The sequence below is a fragment of the Ovis aries genome, chromosome 13 (assembly GCF_016772045.2).
Source record: "Ovis aries strain OAR_USU_Benz2616 breed Rambouillet chromosome 13, ARS-UI_Ramb_v3.0, whole genome shotgun sequence".
In the NCBI taxonomy this organism is placed as follows: domain Eukaryota; kingdom Metazoa; phylum Chordata; class Mammalia; order Artiodactyla; family Bovidae; genus Ovis; species Ovis aries.
In genome coordinates, this window is record NC_056066.1 from 27,714,679 (window position 1) to 27,734,090 (window position 19,412).

At 44.3% G+C, this 19,412-nt stretch overlaps 1 protein-coding gene across 9 annotated transcripts in view; it reads right to left on the minus strand.

The window, feature by feature from the left end:
- FRMD4A (FERM domain containing 4A) overlaps positions 1–19,412 on the minus strand; it is a 703,559-nt gene that overhangs the window by 24,388 nt on the left and 659,759 nt on the right. For all 9 annotated transcript variants that reach the window (XM_060397374.1, XM_060397375.1, XM_042230562.2 and 6 more), the window contains 3 exons: positions 10,024–10,157; positions 5,239–5,361; positions 2,000–2,228 (listed from right to left, as the gene is read on the minus strand). In XM_060397374.1, coding sequence (XP_060253357.1) covers positions 2,000–2,228; positions 5,239–5,361; positions 10,024–10,157 — 486 coding nt within the window. The remainder of the gene's footprint in view (positions 1–1,999; positions 2,229–5,238; positions 5,362–10,023; positions 10,158–19,412) is intronic.

Genomic DNA, 19,412 nt, shown 5'->3' on the forward strand with positions numbered 1-19,412 from the left:
AAAACAAGCTTCTAAGTACAGCTTCTCTCTCCAAAGCTTATTTTCACAGACACCATTCAATTAACCATGAGAACACACCCAGAGGGAGACAGAAAGATAATCCCCTTCCTTTAGCAGGTAGGGAAACTGAGGGATATCTAGGGAGGGATGGCTTGTCCAGAGCTGTGTTGCTCTTCTGGCTAAGTCAGCAAAAGATCCCAGGTCTTTAGATCCCAAGCTTAGCCTTTTATCTCTTAAATAACAAACCAGGCTAAGGCATGGAAGAAGAAATGGGAATTACTCTATTTCAAGTGGGCTCTTAAGATGAAACATTATTTCAAGCAGGCAGCAAAATGGAGAAGGTATATTCTTAAGGAGGTAACACACATGGCTAACAGCTTGGACGGGACCATTTGCCAGCTGGTCAGAGAGTGAGTTACAGATGGACTCTGCCGGCTGTCCTCACAGAATGGCCCTCACTGACCAGGCGGGGGAACCATGCTCTTCTGTGGTCGACCAGCAAGACGTCTGTCCCTCAGCTGTCCTTCCCATACTCTGTCAGCTTTGCTGATGTTTCTGCAGAGCTGGGGACACCCCCCGCCAGGTCCCTTTAAGGGTGCAGAAGGAAGTCCCAAAAGGCAGAGAAGATAGAGGAAGGCAGGCTGACTGCAGCTCTTTTAGGGAAAAATGACAACATCTTCACCAAGGACAATAGGGCAAGAGGCAGAAGGACAGTTATTTTAAATTTCCTAGAGCAAAACAACTGTTTTATGATCTTTTTCTCTCCGAACTAAGAATTCTCTTTATCTGTATTGCTTGATGAACTATGAACTGCTAGGAGACATAGCCTTGACTAGCCTCTTGGAGTCGCCAGTCTATTATCCCCTCCCCAGGATGCCCACAGTTTTAGGCTACAGCGATATATACATACACAGTGGTAAGACATATATAATAGAAAGTTTAGCATTTTAGCTGTACAGTTCAGTGAACTTAAGAACATCCACACTGTGGCGCAGTCATTACCACCATCCAGCCCCAGAACTTCTGTCATCTTCCCCAAACTAAAGCTCTGTCCCCATAAAGCAGTAACTCCCCTGTCCGCCTCCCCCAACCCCTCATAACCTCTCTTCTACTTTCTGTCCTCCTGGAGCAAAAGTATGATAAATGTGTATAAACTATGAAAGGATACTTGATAATATATCTTAAAGAAATTGATAAGGAAGGACCTACTATATTCAGGGAACTATAGTAAATTATCCTGTAACAACCTGTAATGGATAAGAATCTGAAAAAGAATAGACGTATATATCTAGTCTTTTGTGAATCACTTTGCTGTACACCTGAAAGGAATGCAGTGTTATACAACACAACTATACTCCCATTAAAAGAAAGAGTTTGCTGACTTAAAAAAAAAAAAGGATCATGATAGTTGGGAGAGACTTGAGAGCTGATGATTAATTCTGGGTTCTTCCCTTCTAGTGTTCACCAAACATAGTCTCCCCAGCTCCTAACCCCTCCTGGACCAGGGTTTTGGGCTCTAGACCATCAGAGTGGGGAGGCCCAGACCTCTCCAGCTTCAGCAGTGGGACGGAAGCCTATGGAGGCAAAAGAGGGCTGCAGGGGTGCTGGCCTCGGGGTAGCCCAGCCTCCTGCCTTTCCTTCCAGACCTGGGTAGGGTGATCAGGTCCCTGAGGATGTTGGAGCCTAGGCTGGCTGAGGACTTAGTTTTTAGGAGACTGAGAGGAGTGCACTTCCAAGAGGCCATAAGAGTAATAACACTCCTTTGATTTGTATAATCCCTTTTATCTCAGGTTCTGAGTGCATCTTATTGCTCTCACTGCTACCAGGTCTTTCTAGCTTCATTTTATGGATGGAAACATTAACGCACAGGGGTAGCTCAGCAGCTTGCTAGATTACTCAAGGGCCTGGGTTTTAGGTCCACACTCTGGACAGGGACACCCATCCCCTGAGGCCAGTTGGGGAAGGGACACCCACAGCAGGGAGTGGTCTTAGCACTGACCGTCGATGATCAGCGAGGCCCTCTGGGTGGGTTTCTTCCCAGATTTGACACGGTTCTCGTTGATGGCGCTTTCAATCTCCTGCAGCTTCTTCAGTGCGTTCAAATAAGAGGTTTTCCTCTGCTTCTTCAGTTTTTTGCTGACATTGGGGTCACTGGCCAGGCGGCGGGCAGCCTCTGTAATCTGGGACTGAATGGCAAATTCCCGCTCCAGGCGCTCCAACTCGGCTTCCTGTAGGAGGGGGAGCCGAGGCCGCACTTAGGTGGATGCTGAACAGGTGATGCCCATCCTCCCACCCCCACCCCGCCCCACAAGACTGGCACACTAGGGAACCAAAGGCCTCAGCGCCCACCCCGGCTGGGCCTGGCCCCTCAGTGCTGGATCTTCCAGTCCCTGGCAGCCAGGGACCTTGACACGCTCGCTTTTGAGACTCTAGGCCTCTGACCCATCCTGCGGACAACCATCAGCCCTGAGACTGGCACCATGACTGAAAAGCAGGGAGTTTTCAGGCCTGGGGGCCGCTAGGTTTCATTTCCAAGGTCTCCAGCAACGTTCTGGAAGACCCAGCATAGAGGCAATCCAGGGCCCACTGGGTTGGCGTCTGCTTTCCATTAGGGGCATGGTCTCTCTGTACTCTTCTGTGGGTTTGCTAGCAGGGGACTCACAGGGACATCCCCACCCCCACCCCTGCTGCCCCTAGCCGCAGCACATGCCCTCTGTCTCTATTTTGAGCCCTTCATGCTGGGCCTCATCCCTACTTAATCAGGCCTCCTTCAGATGTTTTTCTGTGAGCTCTGCTGTCCACACACACCTGCTCTGCACATAACTTCTGCTGAATGACCAGGGACCCCCTGTGAGTCTGGCTGGTGGGTGGTAGAGCTGGACCCCTGCTCCTTGGATCATCTTGGGCACGCCTTCCTTTCCTGTGTGCCTCCCTCCCTTCTTCCTCTGCTCCTGACTTTGGCTGAAAGGAGCAGGGGGATGAATTTTCCCTCAAACAGGGTTTTGAACCCAGGAGAAATGCAACTGTGGCTGCCAGAAGGTGCCTGGTGGGCCCAGAGGATGAAGGGGGAGTTCAGATTAACTGCTGGCTTCTCTGCAGCTCAGCTGGTCCCTTCTGCAGACACCACCCAGACCATCAACACCAGGGGAGCCCAAGCCCGCACTGTAGCTCTGGAGGATCCACAGCCTGGCTAAAACTTGAAAGGAACGGATCTAACCACGGAAGAGCAGATCGCCGAGCTCGCTGGAACCAGCACTTCCTAGTCAATGGCCAAATACTCCACCCTCACCTGTGGGCACCGTGTGCCAGGCAGGGTGCCTCCATCAGGCACAAAACTCTGAGCTGGACTTCACTTCCTGTGGAGCCCTGAAGGGACAGGCCCAGGGGGAGACTGAAAGGAACGAGTAAGGGGCTATAAAAGTCCCCGGGGCCTTCAAACACCCACTGCGTTTCCTTATCCTTGGAGAAGAGTAACCATAACCAGGTGGACTCTTGCCCAGACCCTCAAGACAAAAAAGTCACCAAGGACACAGCCCAGTCTGCAAGAGTGACCTCAGCTCGCAGCTGCTCCTGGGCAGGCAGAACAGCCCTGGCCCAAGACCCTGACTGCGATTTTGTGGGAGCCCAGGACACACTTTTGCTACTTAAACCGAGCCAAGGACAAGGCTGGCGGCTCGTCCGCAGAGATGGCTGCCTGCGTGTGAACAGGGAGGTCAAGGGCATTCCCAGGAGAAAGAGGCATCTGCTGATGACATCTGCAGGAGACAAGGATTCTTCGGGAGCTGAGGCATCTTTTACTGGGAAGTGTGACAGAGGCACTGTGAGAAGGCGTGATGGGAACGTGGGAAGAACAGCAGGGCACGGGTAGGGTGGGGTGTTCACTCAAGTGGGGTCTCCCCTGGAAAGTTCAGTGCAGGTGTCTGACCAGTACAAGAGGAGTGGAAGTCTCCAGGCAGTTCCGACGACAGCCAGGTTTGAGAAATACTCCACCAGCTGGTTCTTTAAATCACACCGCCTGCACCCCAGTTCTGACTCTGATAAAGTCCCAGGCCCACCCACAGCCCAGCACCCCTCCTCCAACACCCCTCATGGTTACCAAGCATCTAGCGTTTGTCAATACTGAGTTAAATATCCTCCATCCACTTGCTCACTTAATCCCAGCGACAGTCAGAGAAATGAGGGTCATGGCCTTCGTTCTACAGAAGAGGAAAACTGCCTCCAGGTTTGGGTGAAGGGTTCTGGTGCATCCACCGGTTCCCCCCACTGCCTGGGGATGGGAGGCTGCTATTACAGATTTCAGGAGGCTGCTCGCCCCCCTCAGTCGTCTCCATGTCATGTGTGTTTGCCCCCACACTCAACCACTGCACGTGTTCTGTGACAACATCGGGTTCTCTTTTTAAAAACACTAAGCCCGTACAGAATTCCCTTCTCCACTGGCTCTGATTTCTGCCCTTTGAAACCCTCTGTTCAATAGTATTGTAATGAGTAACTGTATTCGGAATAAATTTGGAAAGCCATTTCCTGGACGTGCCCCTGGGGCCTGAGGTGTGCCTGGCCTTGAATTTCTCTTGCTCTGAGACTGGATAACTTATTAACCAACTGGGTGCCCAAGGCTCACTGGAAAACACTCTGATGCTGGGAAAGACTGAGGGCATGAGGAAAAGCCGGTGACAGAGGATGAGATGGTTGGATGGCATTACTGACTCAATGGACATGAGTTTGATCAAGCTCTGGGAGATGATGAAGGACAGGGAAGCCTGGCATGCTGCAGTCCATCAGTCCATGGGGTCACAAAGAGTCAGACACAACTGAGTGACTGAACACCCCTGCACCTGCGGACATGGGCTTGGCATTCTTCCTGTTTGATTGTTTTCTCTCCTAGATCACACAGCACACTCGGCTCTCAGTGACAAAGAGCCGGGAGGAGCACACATGACTGTTAGGGAATATCCTCCCGTTAACTTTGCTGCCTGCGACAGGCCTACTGAGTCAGACACACAGCCTCTGCAGAAATCAAAATGCTTTCAGATTAACACAGGTAACCGACCCTACCAATGGGCACAGAATACTGACCAAACAGATAATTTAAGAAAAGATTACAGGAGGGCTACTCAGGAGGAAAAGAGGGTGCGGTGTTGGGTAGAATGAAACATCATTAGAGAAAACCCTGGGGTCCTCACAAATAGGCCAGTAAGGCGGGAATCAGAGAACCTAGCCACAGAGAGAAGAAATGCACACCTCTCCTTTAGGCAAGATTTTCTGCTCATCCAGCTTGAACGATGTCCCAATTCTTCTTCGAACAATGGGTGGTTCCTCTCCTGGATCCAGAGGATACTCTACAGGCAGTTTGCCCGTCAGCTCCTATAGAGGTGTGACATCATGGGAGGAGGGATCAGCAGAGCGTCCATTTCTAGGACATGGACACACGCATGCACACACACACACACACACACACGCATACACACACGCACACTCTTCAAAGTACAGATCCAGTACATAGATTTGAAACCATAACCTTACACAATATTAAGGTTAACAGGAGTTCCTACAGTGCAATTTCATTTCTACAAATGTATGAGAGCACTCCTTCTTTTACAGAACAGAAGCACTTGGAAAAGTTTTTCCCAAAGTAAATTCCTATCAGGTAAGTTAAGTCACTGTTGCTATGCATCATAAAAACCCGAATTTCTTTCACTTTTAAGTTCACACGCGTGTCTGGCGTGTCTACTGAGTGCCCGGCGAGACTGCACAGCCAGTAAGAGTAGTGGCGACGTGAGGTCGCTGGTCTTCCTGGGTCTAAATTCTGGTTCTTTTCACTGCATCAACTCTTCCCTCTCAAATATCAAAGTTTAAAATGAGCTTTCTTAGGAAGATTGGCATCTATTGGGCAAATCCCAGAAAAGGGCATTATTACATTATTTAAAACCTGAATATGAGTAATAATTATTCCACTCTGGCCGGATGCTCAAGGAACAGGCTAAGCTCAAAAGAAATTAAATGTGTACAGATATGAGTTTCAGTTGAAAGTGAAACATAATCCACACTACTGACAAAGCTATTTAAAAACATCTGGTGTATGTGCCTTTGGGGCTCTGGAAATCTCACTGTTGTGAGTAGAAGGGCAGTGAATTTAGTGGGCAGACCACCATGGGGACAACTGTCCTAGGAAAAGGCGAAGAGAGGTCTGTGGGATGATTCATGGTTAGGATTAGGCTCTCTATGAGTGGTTAACTTTGGGCTGAATAAAGATTATATTTGAGTCAGCAGCTAATCCACCTAGTGGAGCCCAGGTGTCTATTGCAAGGAGTCACTTCCAGAAAAGCCTGGGAAACCCACTGCCTGCCTCCAAGGCACAGGTAGCCCTTCCAGGCAGAACCGAGCCCTGGTCTCTAGTCTCAAACCAACATGGATGCTACATAAAGACCCAGTGCAGGTTCTTCTTGGGAACATCTGTCACTCACGCAGAAACTTCTATGCCAGGGAGCCTCCTATGGGCAGGTGAGCCCTGATCATTAGATTCCAGAGGCAGACTGGTCTTCCAACAGAAGGAGTGATCTGGCTTCTCTGCCACTACTGTGTGTGTCACTGGGTGTGCATCTGTACATGATGGGTTGTGTGTATGTGTGAGTGCATGTGTGGATACACCTGGCATGTACAAGCACACCCACTCCCTGCGATCCCAGGCCTCTCCTCCTGGGTTCAAGCCATCAGGAAATGACCTCTTGGGCTTTTTATGCCCCAGTGTAAGCATTTCAGAGCACAATGGCCAACTCTCTGAGTACAAAATGCTCTGCAGTTTTCTTCCTTGTGTTTTTTTTTTTCCTCTCTCTTCTTTTTTTAAACGTGGTTCAAAAGTCTCCCAAGCAGTTATGTGTTTACTCAACAACATTTTTATCTACTGCCCTGAAAGTCTGCCTATAAATAACATGACAGATATAGGATTTTATGTTGTTGTGACTTTCTTTTTGACTTTGTGACTTAAAAAAGAAGGGAAAAGTTGTTAAAATGGGCATTGATTTAAAACTCGAAAGAGTCGGTGGTTTTCTAACACAAAATTGCAGATCAATTCCAGTCCAACATAAAATAAAATTTTTTAAAAATCTATGAAAAATTTAAAGGCTGTCTCTAAATTTCCTCTTGCATTGTAAGCTACTACAATGGAAGAGGAAATATTAAAAAGTTGTATTGATAATTACTGCAAATTGAGAATCTGTATCATCCCAGCAACAGTACCAAGCCTTCTGAGAATAATGAAATAAAACTTCAAAGAAGACAAAAAAAAAGTCTGTGGTTTTAAAACAAAATATCTTTTTAAAAAAATGAGGCTACTGATTTTCCACCATCTGCTTGAAGGTATTTGAGTCCAGGCCTTGATTCTCCATATTTAATCTGATTTCACGTGTAACCAGAGCTGCTGGTGAAAGGGGAATTTAACACACTTTGGTGAGAGGCTCAATAGACCCGGTTTCCCTTCTATTCTTATGTCAGTTATGTTCTGCCAAACACTCCCACTGCATCTCATTCGGGCTGCCACATGCCCCGGATGACAAAAAGCTTCTTGATACCCTGAACTGAGGGGCATGATGTGTGGAGGACACAGAAAGAGCAGGACTGTCAGGAGACAAGTTCTCCTGTCCCCTGAGTTCAGAGGAGGTGGGAGACTGTGACCAGCTTCTTGTGAAGTCATTTCTGCCACTCGAGCTCTATTTTCTGGTGTCCACATTACAAAAAGTAAGAGCTTTGTTTTCCTTATTTTGCTTTTATATTTAAGAGAGGCCTGCAGACCTTTAACAGACACACTAACCTTGCCCGGACATGTTTCACTAGTTTTCTAGTGCTGGTTCCCTGCTGGGTTTAAGGATGCTGCCTTTATTAAAAGCAAAATCAGGCTTTACAAATTAACAACTGCAGATATCCACACCCATGTTGTCTCAGTCTTTCCAACACATTCTTTATAAAAAAGCTTGCTGATATTAACAGTATCACAGAGCACATCCCCCAGCCGGGCCAACTGCTTTTCCCAAGATTTGCAAAGGATTTGCACTAATGTGGGTCTGCTTTGAGCTGGCTCCGGTTTAAATCAATCCAGAGCATAATTAAGCCAAGTTGAACTGTAATGTGATCTCCTTCTGTGGCCCCTGCTTTCATTCTTCCTGGAGTAAGGCATTATGATTGGGGGAGGGGAGTAACACTCTTCAAGTTAGTTTGGGAACACCTTTCCACTTCCCTTTGGGAGTTTTTGACCAACAAAGCTCCTTGTACTGTTACATGCAGGACTATCGCTCCCCCAAGGGTTCCCACCCCATTGTATCTGTGTGCAAGCATGCTCACAGTAATGTGAATTGCATTAAAAGAAATCAAGCTTTCAAACATAACAAAGAACTGTGGAATAAGCAGAAGGTGGTGGAAAAAGACACACAAATAAATATAAATGGTGATCTGCTACAGCCCCTAAATCTCAATGAGATGCGAGACTAGTGTGTGTATGTGTGTGTATGTGTGTGTGTGTATGTGTGTGTGTGTGTGTATACCTGAAGAAGCATTGCTTTGCATAAATTAGAATATTTTTTAGATGATTAGGCTAAGATTTCATTTACAAACAGCTCATGCAACTCAATATCCAAAAAGTAAACAACCCAATCAAAAAATAGGCCAAAGACCTAAATAGACATTTCTACAAAGAAAACATACAGATGGCCCAAAAAACACATGAAAAGATGCTCAATATCACTAATTATTACGGAAATATAAACCATAACTACAGTGAGGTATCACCTCACAACAGTCTCAATGGCCATCATCAAAAAGTCTACAAATAACGCTGGAGAGGGTGTGGAGAAAAGGGAACCTTCCTACACTGTTGGTGGGAATGTAAATTGGTACAGCCACTGTGGAAAACAATACGGAGGTTCCTCAAAAAAGTGAAAATAGAGCTACCATATGATCCAGATATATGTCTAGGAGCAATTCAACTCCTGGGCATGTATCTGGAAAAAAACTTTTCTGAAACCAGAAGAACTTTTTTCGAAAGTATACACGCATCCCGGTGTTCACTGCAGTACTGTCTGTAGTAGCCAAGACGTGGAGGCAACCTAGAAGTCCACTGAGAGATGAATGGATAAAGAAGATGTGGTACACAGATACAATGGACTATCACTCAGTCATCAAAAGAAGGAAATAATGCCATCTGCAGCAACACGGACGGACCTGGAGACTGTCACTCAAAGTGAAGTGAGCCAGACAGAGAAAGACAAATATCATAGGACATCACTCAAATGTGAAATTAAAAAAAAGAGATACAAATGAACTTATTTACAAAGCAGAAACAGATTCACAGACTTAGAGAATGAATTTATGATTACCCGGGGGAGTACAGATTAGGTGTTTGGGATTGACATGTAGACACTGATATATTTAAAATAGATAACCAAAGACCTACTGTAAAAACAAACAAACAAAATAGAAAAAACTAAAGGAAAAAAAGCATCATCTACCAAAAAAAAACCACTAAAAGACACACACCAGATCATGAGTTTTAAAGATATATCAGATGAAATCCTGATTTTCTTGTTGATCCCCAAAGGTGCTTCTCACTATGATCTCAACAAAAATAAATCTGAAATAGACTCAAGAGAAACAAAAGCCATGACACTGATAAACTCAGGCAAAACGTCTTAGGAAGATGGCAAACCATTCCATCCAACATGGTCCTGTCATATGAGGACCTGCTTTATAAACTATGAGGTGCCCAAACGTTGCTGTTTACCTTGCTATCATGACTGTTATCACTACTTGTCATTTGGCCCCTGGGGGGAGGTTCTCACTGGGAATTCTGCCAAGACGTGCTTTCACTGCTGTCAGAGTGTTTCACTGTGGTCCAGGATGAGGGATGCTCATGCCCGGGGCTGGGTGCCATCAACAGAAGAGGTCCTGCTTCCCTCTTATGCCCGCGGCGATGCCCACCCTTGCCTTGTATAAACACACGAGCGCAGATGAGCGCACAGGATGAACCGGGGTACTCACTGCTTCTCGGAGGCAGAGTTTCTTCAGCTCCTCCAGCCGCTGGCGCAGCGTTTCCTCCAGAGCTTCCTGCCTGGATTTCAAGGCCGCCAGCATGTCTTTCTTGGCCGACTGAGAGCTATCCGATTCCTGAGAACCTGTCAATTAACAGCAGGGTTACCAGGCCAGTCGATGAAGGGATGCACATCTGGACCACAAAGGAACTGAACCGAAGCCCATGCTGTGCATGTGGGATTTACCCCTGGAATCAAGGGAGTGTGAAATAAAACAGGTGCTTGGGGCTCCAAGCTTGAGGAACAACTCAGCACTCTGGGTAATTTGCAACTGGTCAGAAAGACTGGCAGGGAAATGTATATGCCTGAAAGAGAATTTTCTCTTCCTTGATTATCTTAAGATATGTTGCACATCCATTTTAATTTCACTAGCAAATTTTAATAAATATTTTGCACCAAGAAGGCAAAGTAAATTGAGCAAGTCATTTGTTTAATTTTTTTTGGCCATGCAACACAGCTTGAGGGATCTTAGTTCCCCCACTAGGGATTGAAATTGCACCCTTGATAATGAAAGCACAGAGTCCTAACCACTGGGCTGCCAAGGAATTCCTGAGCCAGTCATTTTAATACATAGTTTTAATTTCTTTCAATTTAAAGTGCTTATTTTTTTCTTAGTACAAAGATAATGCACGTTTATCATAAAAATCTGACAATGCAGACAGGAATAAAAATAATCCATAAGCTAGTCACCCAGAGGTAACCGCCAATAAGCATTGTCTTTTGGTCTTTTTAGCTAAGCACATATAGTTAAAAAATAAAATTAGATTTTTATTGTAGTTTTTGAATGCAAGACTGAATCATGACCAAATTCTCTCCTAATAAATGTTATCCCTATTTTTACATGCAGCATAGAAATATCTGCTTGCTGATTCAAATAGCAGCCTGCTAGATAGGAAACCGTTGTGTAAGGCAAACTGTAAACTAAACAGAAGGAAAATAAGCTGAAATGCCAACCGGAGAGATTTACGTTAGATCAGAAGAATCGTTTCTGGGCTGCAATGCATGGACTCTGAAATTAGGTTTCCTGCAGTGAAGATATTATACCTTTTCTACCTGGACGGTTAGACAAGGGACCTTAACTCCCTGGGAAAGGAAACGTTGCTTATTGCTTTGCTTCCTGTGCCATGGAGAATGGAAATCTCTCACACCTAGAGATTCACCGAGTGAAAGGTGGATGGGATCTCCACAATGAAAAGCAGAATACTCTGATAAGGAAAACCCAAGACCACCAATATAATACTGTAAAGTAATTAACCTCCAATTAAAATAAACAAATTTATATTAAAAAAAAAAAAGACCTCAAACAAGATAGGGAAGTACTCTGGTCATGGATTGGAGGCTTGGTGTTGTAATGATGTCAGTTCTTCAGGAACTAAATCAGTGAATCACTGTAATCCCAATAAAAATTCCAGCAGGATTTGTTGGAGGGAGGGGTGGGAACTATAATGCTATAAATGCTTCCTTAGGAAGCATTTTGGGATAATTCAGTGAATGGATGACAGATTTGAAAATAATCCAAAAGGAATTCTCAAGAGTCAACTGTTCTGTTACTTCCAGTGGTTAAAGATGGTATCTCAGAATCAATACTAGAAAAGACTTCTATGCTTTTACATCAAAAACCCTGCGATGCTCCAATCATCCCCATAGATATATGATTCCTCCTTCTTCTTTAGGCTCTGAGCAGGAGTCCCCATGTTCCCTCAATTACCAGGCACCTGGGTTCTTATAACCTTAATCCTCGAGAATTTTCAGTGTTTAGGTACACTTTGACTCCCTTTTAGGCTTCCCCTACCCCCTACTCCCTTCTAACTTGAAACAGAGAATCTCCCTCGCTGCAGGAATGGACCATTTTTGTCTCCATACTGGCTAATACATATTAGTTTGAATGAACAAATACTGTTTTCAATCATATGCTTAGATGCTATAATTAAGTTGTATCTCATCTTGGTAAAGAAATCTAGTCCCTGTAAGTGGTTTCATTATAGAATCGGCCTTCCAAGCTTTTAATCATTTCTGAAGCTCTTTCCTGGATTTCATCATGCTTCAGTTGCATGTTTCCAAATTCAACAGTAAATGCAAATAAAAACTTGACCCTCACAAAGCGTCTATGACCGCATCTCTCTCAGATTCTAAATCCATATGGTGTGCTCATGTAGCACATGGCTGGACACTGCTGCAGGCTCCCCTTTTTGAAATGCTTCAGGTTTTCTACCCCCATAAGTCAATTACCCTGAGCTTATTAGTCCTGAACTATATCCAGTCTACATCCATCTAACATAATACAGCTATTAAAAAACCATTTTGAATCTTAATTTCATTCTCTTAGCCATAGTCAGCAACCACAGGTGAAGACACAGGAAAATTTAATGAGCTAAGCTCTATTTCATCATTGAAAAGATTAATAAGAATATAAAATAATACTGGAAGGAAGTCAGACTTTAGATTTAAAAAACAGACCTGGGGAAACTTGGGTCCAAGAAGATTAAAGGATTTCTAGCACAAATGAAACATTCATTGTTTTCCCTCTCACCTCTGCCTAACCCCTCAATAGGAAATGATGATTTATGAAGTCTAATCTAAGAATGAATTATATTTAAAGGATGGCAAAAATCACAACATTAAACTCTGGGTGGTAAAGCACAGTGTTTCTGGATGATCTGACCTCTAGTTATGAGACTAGTTAAGCTTTGGTTTTGAGCTCATTAGCACTACCTAAATTATTATTATTTATAATAATTAGCCTAAATAATTCCTAAAATGTGAACATCAACATTTTAGAAATCAGTGAACTAAAATGGACAGGAATCAGCAAATTTAATTCAGATGACCAATGTATCTACTACTGTGGGCAAAAATCTCTTCGAGGAAATGCAGTAGCCCTCATAGTCAACAGAAGAGTTGAAAATGCAGTACCTGGATGCTGTCTCAAAAATGATCTTGGTTTGCTTCCAAGGCAAACCATTCAACATCACAGTAATCCAACTCTATGCCCCAACCACTAATGACAAAGAAGCTGAAGTTGAATGGTTCTATGAAGATTTACAGTACCTTTTAGAACTAACACCAAAAAAAGATGTCCTTTTCATCACAAGCGATTGGAATGCAAAAGTAGGAAGTCAAGAGATACCTGGAGTAATAGGCAAGTTTGTCCTCGGAATACAACATGAAGCAGGGCAAAGTCTGAAAGGAGTTTTGCCAGAGCACACACTGGTCATAGCAAACACCGTCTTCCAACAACCCAAGAGTTGACTTTACACATGGACATCACCAGATGGGCAATGCTGAAATTAGATTGATCATATTCTTTGCAGCTGAAGATAGAGAAGCTCTATGCAGTCAGCAAAAACAAGACCAGGAGCTGACTGTGGCTCAGATCATCAGCTCCTTATTGCAAAACTTCAGGCTTAAATTGAAGAAAGTAGGGAAAACCACTAGGCCATTCAGGTATGACCTAAATCAAATCCCTATGACTATACAGTGGAAGTGACAAGTAGATTCAAGGAATTAAATCTGGTAGATGGAGTGTCTGAAGAACAGGAAGCTGTGACCAAAACCATCTCAAAGAAAAAGAAATGTAAGAAGGCAAAGCGGTTGTCTGAGAAAGGCTTCCAAATAGCTGAGAAAAGAGGAGAAGCAACAGACAAAGGAGAAAGGGAAAGATTTACCGAGTTCCAGAGAATAGCAAGGAGAAATAAGAAAGCCTTCCTCAGAGAACAATGCAAAGAAATACAGGAAAACAATAGAATGGGAAAGACTAGAGAGCTCTTCAAGAAAATCAGAGATACCAAGGGAACATTTCATGGAAAAATGGGCACAATAAAGGACAAAAATGGTGAGGACCTAACAGAAGCAGAAGAGATTAAGAAGAGGTGGCAAGAATACACAGAATTATACAAAACAGCTCTTAATGACCCAGATAACCACGATGGTGTCATCACTATCTAGAGCCAGACATCATCCTGGAGTGTAAAGTCAAGTGGGCCTTAGGAAGCATTACTTCCAACAAAGCTAGTGGAGGTGATGGAATTCCAGTTGAGCTATTTAAAATCCTAAAAGTTTATGCTGTTAGTAAAGTGTTGCACTCAATATACCAGCAAATTTGAAAAACTCAGCAGTGGCCACAGGACTGGAAAGGTCAGTTTTCATTCCAATCCCAAAGAAAGGCAATCCCAAAGGATGTTCAGACTACCATACAATTGTGCTCATTTCACATGCTAGCAAGGTAATGCTCAAAATCTTTCAAGCTAGGCTTCAATAGTACATGAAACGAGAACTTCCAGATGTACAAGCTGGATTTAGGAAAGGCAGAGGAACCAGAGACCAAATCGTCAACATTCGCTGGATCACAGAAAAAGCAAGGGAATTCCAGAAAAACATCCACTTCTGCTTCACTGACTACGCTAAAGCCTTTGACTTTGTGGATCACAACAAACTGTGGAAAATCCTTCAGGAAATGGGAATACTAGACCACCTTATCTGCTCCCTGAGAAAGCTGTATGCAGGTCAAGAAGCAACAGTTAGAACTGGACATGGAACAACGGACTGGTTCAAAACTGGGAAGAAAGTACGTCCAGGGTTTATATTGTCACCTTGCTTATTTAAGTTTTATGCAGAGTGCATCATGTGAAATGTAAGGCCGGATGAATCACAGGCTGGAATCAAGATTGATGGAAGAAATATCAACAACCTCAAATATGCAGATGATACCACTCTAATGGCGGAAAGCAAAGAGAAACTAAAGAGCCTCTTGATGAGGGTGAAAGAGGAGAGTGAAAAAGCTGCCTTAAAACTCAATATTAAGAAAACAAAGATTATGGCATCTGGTACAGAGAAGGCAATGGCACCCCACTCCAGTACTCTCACCTGGAAAATCCCATGGATGGAGGAGCCTGGTAGGCTGCAGTCCATGGGGTCGCTAACAGTTGGACACGACTGAGTGACTTCACTTTCACTTTTTTACTTTCATGCATTGGAGAAGGAAATGGCAACCCACTCCAGTGTTCTTGCCTGGAGAATCCCAGGGATGGGGGAGCCTGGTGGGCTGCTGTCTACGGGGTCGCACAGAGTTGGACACTACTGAAGTGACTTAGTAGCAGTACCATCACTTCATGGAAAACAGAGAAGGAAAAAGTGGAAACTGTGGCAGATTTTATTTTCCTAGGCTCCAAAATCACCACGGACAGTAACTGCAGTCACAAAATTAAGACACTTGCTCCTTGGAAGAAAAGCTATGACAAACCTAGACCATGTATTCAAAAGCAGAGACATCATTTTGCTGACACATGTCCATATAGCCAAAGCTATGGTTTTTCCAGTAGTCATGTATGGATGTGAGAGTTCGACCATAAAGAAAGCTGAGTGTCAAAGAATTAATGCTTTTGAACTGTGGTGCTTGAGAAGACTCTTGAGAGTTCCTTGGACAGCAAGGAAATCAAATAAGTCAATCCTAAAGGAAATCAACCCTGAATATTCATTGGAAGGACTGATGCTAAAGCTGAAGCTCCAATACTTTGATCATGTGATGCAAAGAGCTGACTCATTGGAAAAGACTCATGCTGTGAAAGATTGAGGGCAGGAGAAGGGGGCAACAGAGGATGAGACAGTTGGGTGGCATCACTGACTCAATGAATTTGAGTTTGAGTAAACTGGGAGACAGTGAAAGACAGGGAAGCCCGCCGTGCTGCAGCCCATGGGGTCACAGAGTCGGACATGACTTAGTGACTGAACAACAACCTAATAATTAGCCTAAATACCAAGCTCACATAAGATAGAGTGCTGGTTCAAGAGCTGTCTCCATATTGGGCACCACTAACACTTGGCTGGCACTGTTTCACACCTTTAATTTTGAAGTTGCTTCAGTAGGAATATGGTGCCAGGCACCAAGTTAAATCTTGTAAATGAGCTGGCTGGCCTAGACATGCAGAGTGTTATTATCATGGTAACTGGATGGCGAGGAGAGGGTGAAATGATCTGGTCTGTATTCTAAACCACTCACTAGATGAGTGGCCTTGGGCAAGCGACCTGCCTTCTCCAATCTGCTGAAAAGACTAATGAGAGGGCTTCCCTGGCGATCCAGTGGTTAGGACTCTGCACTCCCAAAGCAGGAGGCCTGAGTTTGACCCCTGGTTGAAGAACTAAGATTCCGCATGCCACGTGTGCTAAGTCTCTTCAGTCGCGTCTGACTCTTTGCGACCCTATGGACTGTAACCCGCCAGGCTCCTCTGTCCATGGGATTTCCCAGGAAATATACTGGAGTATATTTCCTTCTCCAGGGGATCTTCCCTCCACATGCCATGTGGTGCGGTCAATAAATAAATAAAAGGATGTCTATAAAATAAAGACTAATGAGATCACACACATTCAGCATTTAGCCTGTATCTAGGGGTAGACTTGAGTGAGCGCTCATACTCACATGGGTCCACACTGGGTAGAATCAGAAAGAGAGATATGATTGAGATGACTTTCTCGCCACTGCTCCAGGAGGCCACTTGCCAAGGAAAAGAAGCTCTCTGTGCCGCCACTTGGGCTCCAAAGCTCATCTTTAGAAGAAGAGACAGAGGTCTGGACACTTCAAATTCTGTTTCTTGAGCCCCTGAGTTTCTAGTTACACTTTTTAGGGTGGATGAGGGTGGGATGGGGATCAAGGAAGTTCAGCAGGTCCTAGGCTCCCCACTCCACCATTCTCTAGCTAAGGCAGCTCTGCACTGGGGTTCTTGTCACAACGCATTTGAAAAAGTTTCCCAGTGCCTCTGTTTCTGAAAAGGAAATGCACCATCTAGGCAAGTGTGCTGAGTTCTTACAGCTGCTCATTTCTAGAGCTTATGGGATCTAAGTCTATGGGGCTCTTACCTGCAACCAGGCAAATATGGCAACCACGAGGGGAGGCAACCGAGTGCCCAGTGACAAGGGTGCGCCAGTAACAGCACCAAAGAAAGAAACTCAAGGGCATCAGAAAAAGGAGCCCCAAGTGCTCTATGATGTTGATGCTATTACCCTTCAGACATCCCTGCAAGGCAGGTGTGACATCTAAAAGGTAGACGAGCCAGACAGCTAGAAACTGGGTGGCAGACATTCACTCGCCATCTTATCAAGTGACAGAATAGAATGAATCCTGGGAGAAACACAATCAGAAGCGCCTCAGGGGCTCAGGGCAATGAGCGTCTTACAAACTAAAGGATTGTGAGCACACCTGGAAAGATTCTAAGCACAGAAATAATTTCCAGTCAGCACCTACACATGGTGAATGGTATAAAAGTTCTCGGTTACTACAATTCATCCATTTCCAGGTATGTGAGCACACACATGCCTTTTCACAGGCAACACCACTCCAAGGTTACACGTTCAGACCCTTAGAAATGAACAAGATGGGAATCTGCTAATTTTGAGAGCAGCTGTGAAGGATAAAAGACATCTGGATTTCCAACATAGTTCAGTTCAGTTCAGTCACTCAGTCATGTCCGACTCTTTGCAAGCCCATGAACTGCAGCCCGCCAGGCCTCCCTGTCCATCACCAACTTCCGGAGTTTACTCAAACTCATGTCCATTGAGTTGGTGATGCCATCCAACCATCTAATCCTCTGTCGTTCCCTTCTCCTCCCACCTTCAATCTTTCCCAGCATCAGGGTCTTTTCAAATGAGTCCGTTCTCTGCATCAGGTGGCCAAAGGATTGGAGTTTCAGCTTCAACATCAGTCCTTCCAATGAACACCCAGGACTGATCTCCTTTAGGATGGACTGGTTGGATCTCCTTACAGTCCAAGGGACTCTCAAGAGTCTTCTCCAACACCGCAGTTCAAAAGCTTCAATTCTTGATACTCAGCTTTCTTTATGGTCCAAATGTCACATACATACATAACTACTGGAAAAACCATAGCTTTGACTAGATGGACCTTTGTTGGCAAAGTAATGTCTCTGCTTTTTAATATGCTGTCTAAGTTCATCATAACTTTTCTTCCAAGGAGCAAGCATCTTTTAATTTCATGGCTGCAGTCACCATCTGCAGTGATTTTGGAGCCCAAGAAAATAAAGTCTGACACTGTTTCGTCTGTTTCCCCATCTATGTGCCATGAAGTGATGTGACCGGATGCCATGACTTTAGCTTTCTGAATGTTGAGTTTTAAGCCAACTTTTTCACTCTCCTCTTTCAGTTTGTTCAAGAGGCTCTTTAGTTCTTCTTCACTTTCTGCCATAAGGGTGGTATCATCTACATATCTAAGGTTATTGATATTTCTCCTGGCAATCTTCATTCTAGCTTGTGCTTCATCCAGCCCAGCGTTTCTATGATGTACTCTGCATATAAATTAAATAAGCAGAGTGACAATATACAGCCTTGACGTACTCCTTTTTGTATTTGGAACCAGTTGGTTGTTCCATGTCCAGTTCTAATTGTTGCTTCCTGACCTGCATACAGATTTCTCAAGAGGCAGGTCAGGTGGTCTGATATTCCCATCTCTTTCAGAATTTTCCATGGTTTGTTGTGATCCACACAGTCAAAGGCTTTGGCGTAGTCAAAGAAGCAGAAGTAGATGCTTTTCTGGAACTCTCTTGCTTTTTCAGTGATCCAGTGGATGTTGGCAATTTGATTTCTGGTTCCTCTACCTTTTCTAATCCACCTTGAACATCTGGAAGTTCTTCACGTACTGTTGAGTCCTGGCTTGGAGAATTTTAAGCATTACTTTGTTAGTGTGTGAGAGCATTACTTTACTAGTTTGAGCATTCTTTGGCATTGCCTTTCTTTGGGATTGGAATGAAAACTGACCTTTTCCAGTGCTGTGGCCACTGCTGAGTTTTCCAAATTTGCTGGCATATTGAGTGCAGCACTTTCCACAGCATCATCTTTTAGGATTTGAAAGAGCTCAACTGGAATTCCATCACCTCCACTAGCTTTGTTCGTAGTGATGCTTCCTAAGGCCCACTTGACTTCACATTCCAGGATGTCTGGCTCTAAGTGAATGACCACACCATCGTGGTTATCTGGGTCATGAAGATTTTTTTGTACAGTTCTTCTGTGTATTCTTGCCACCTCTTTTTAATCTCTTCTGCTTCTGTTAGGTCCATACCAGTTCTATCCTGTATTGTGCCCATCTTTTCATGAAATGTTCTCTTGGTATCTCTAATTTTCTTGAAGACATCTCTAGTTTTTCCCATTCTATTGTTTTGCTCTATTTCTTTGGACTGATCACTGAGGAAGTCTGTCTTATCTCTCCTTGCTATTCTTTGGAACTCTACATTCACATGGGCATATCTTTCCTTTTTTCCTTTGCCTTTCACTTTTCTTCTTTTCACTGCTATTTGTAAGGCCTCCTTAGACAATCACTTTGCCTTTTTGTCTTCCTTTCCC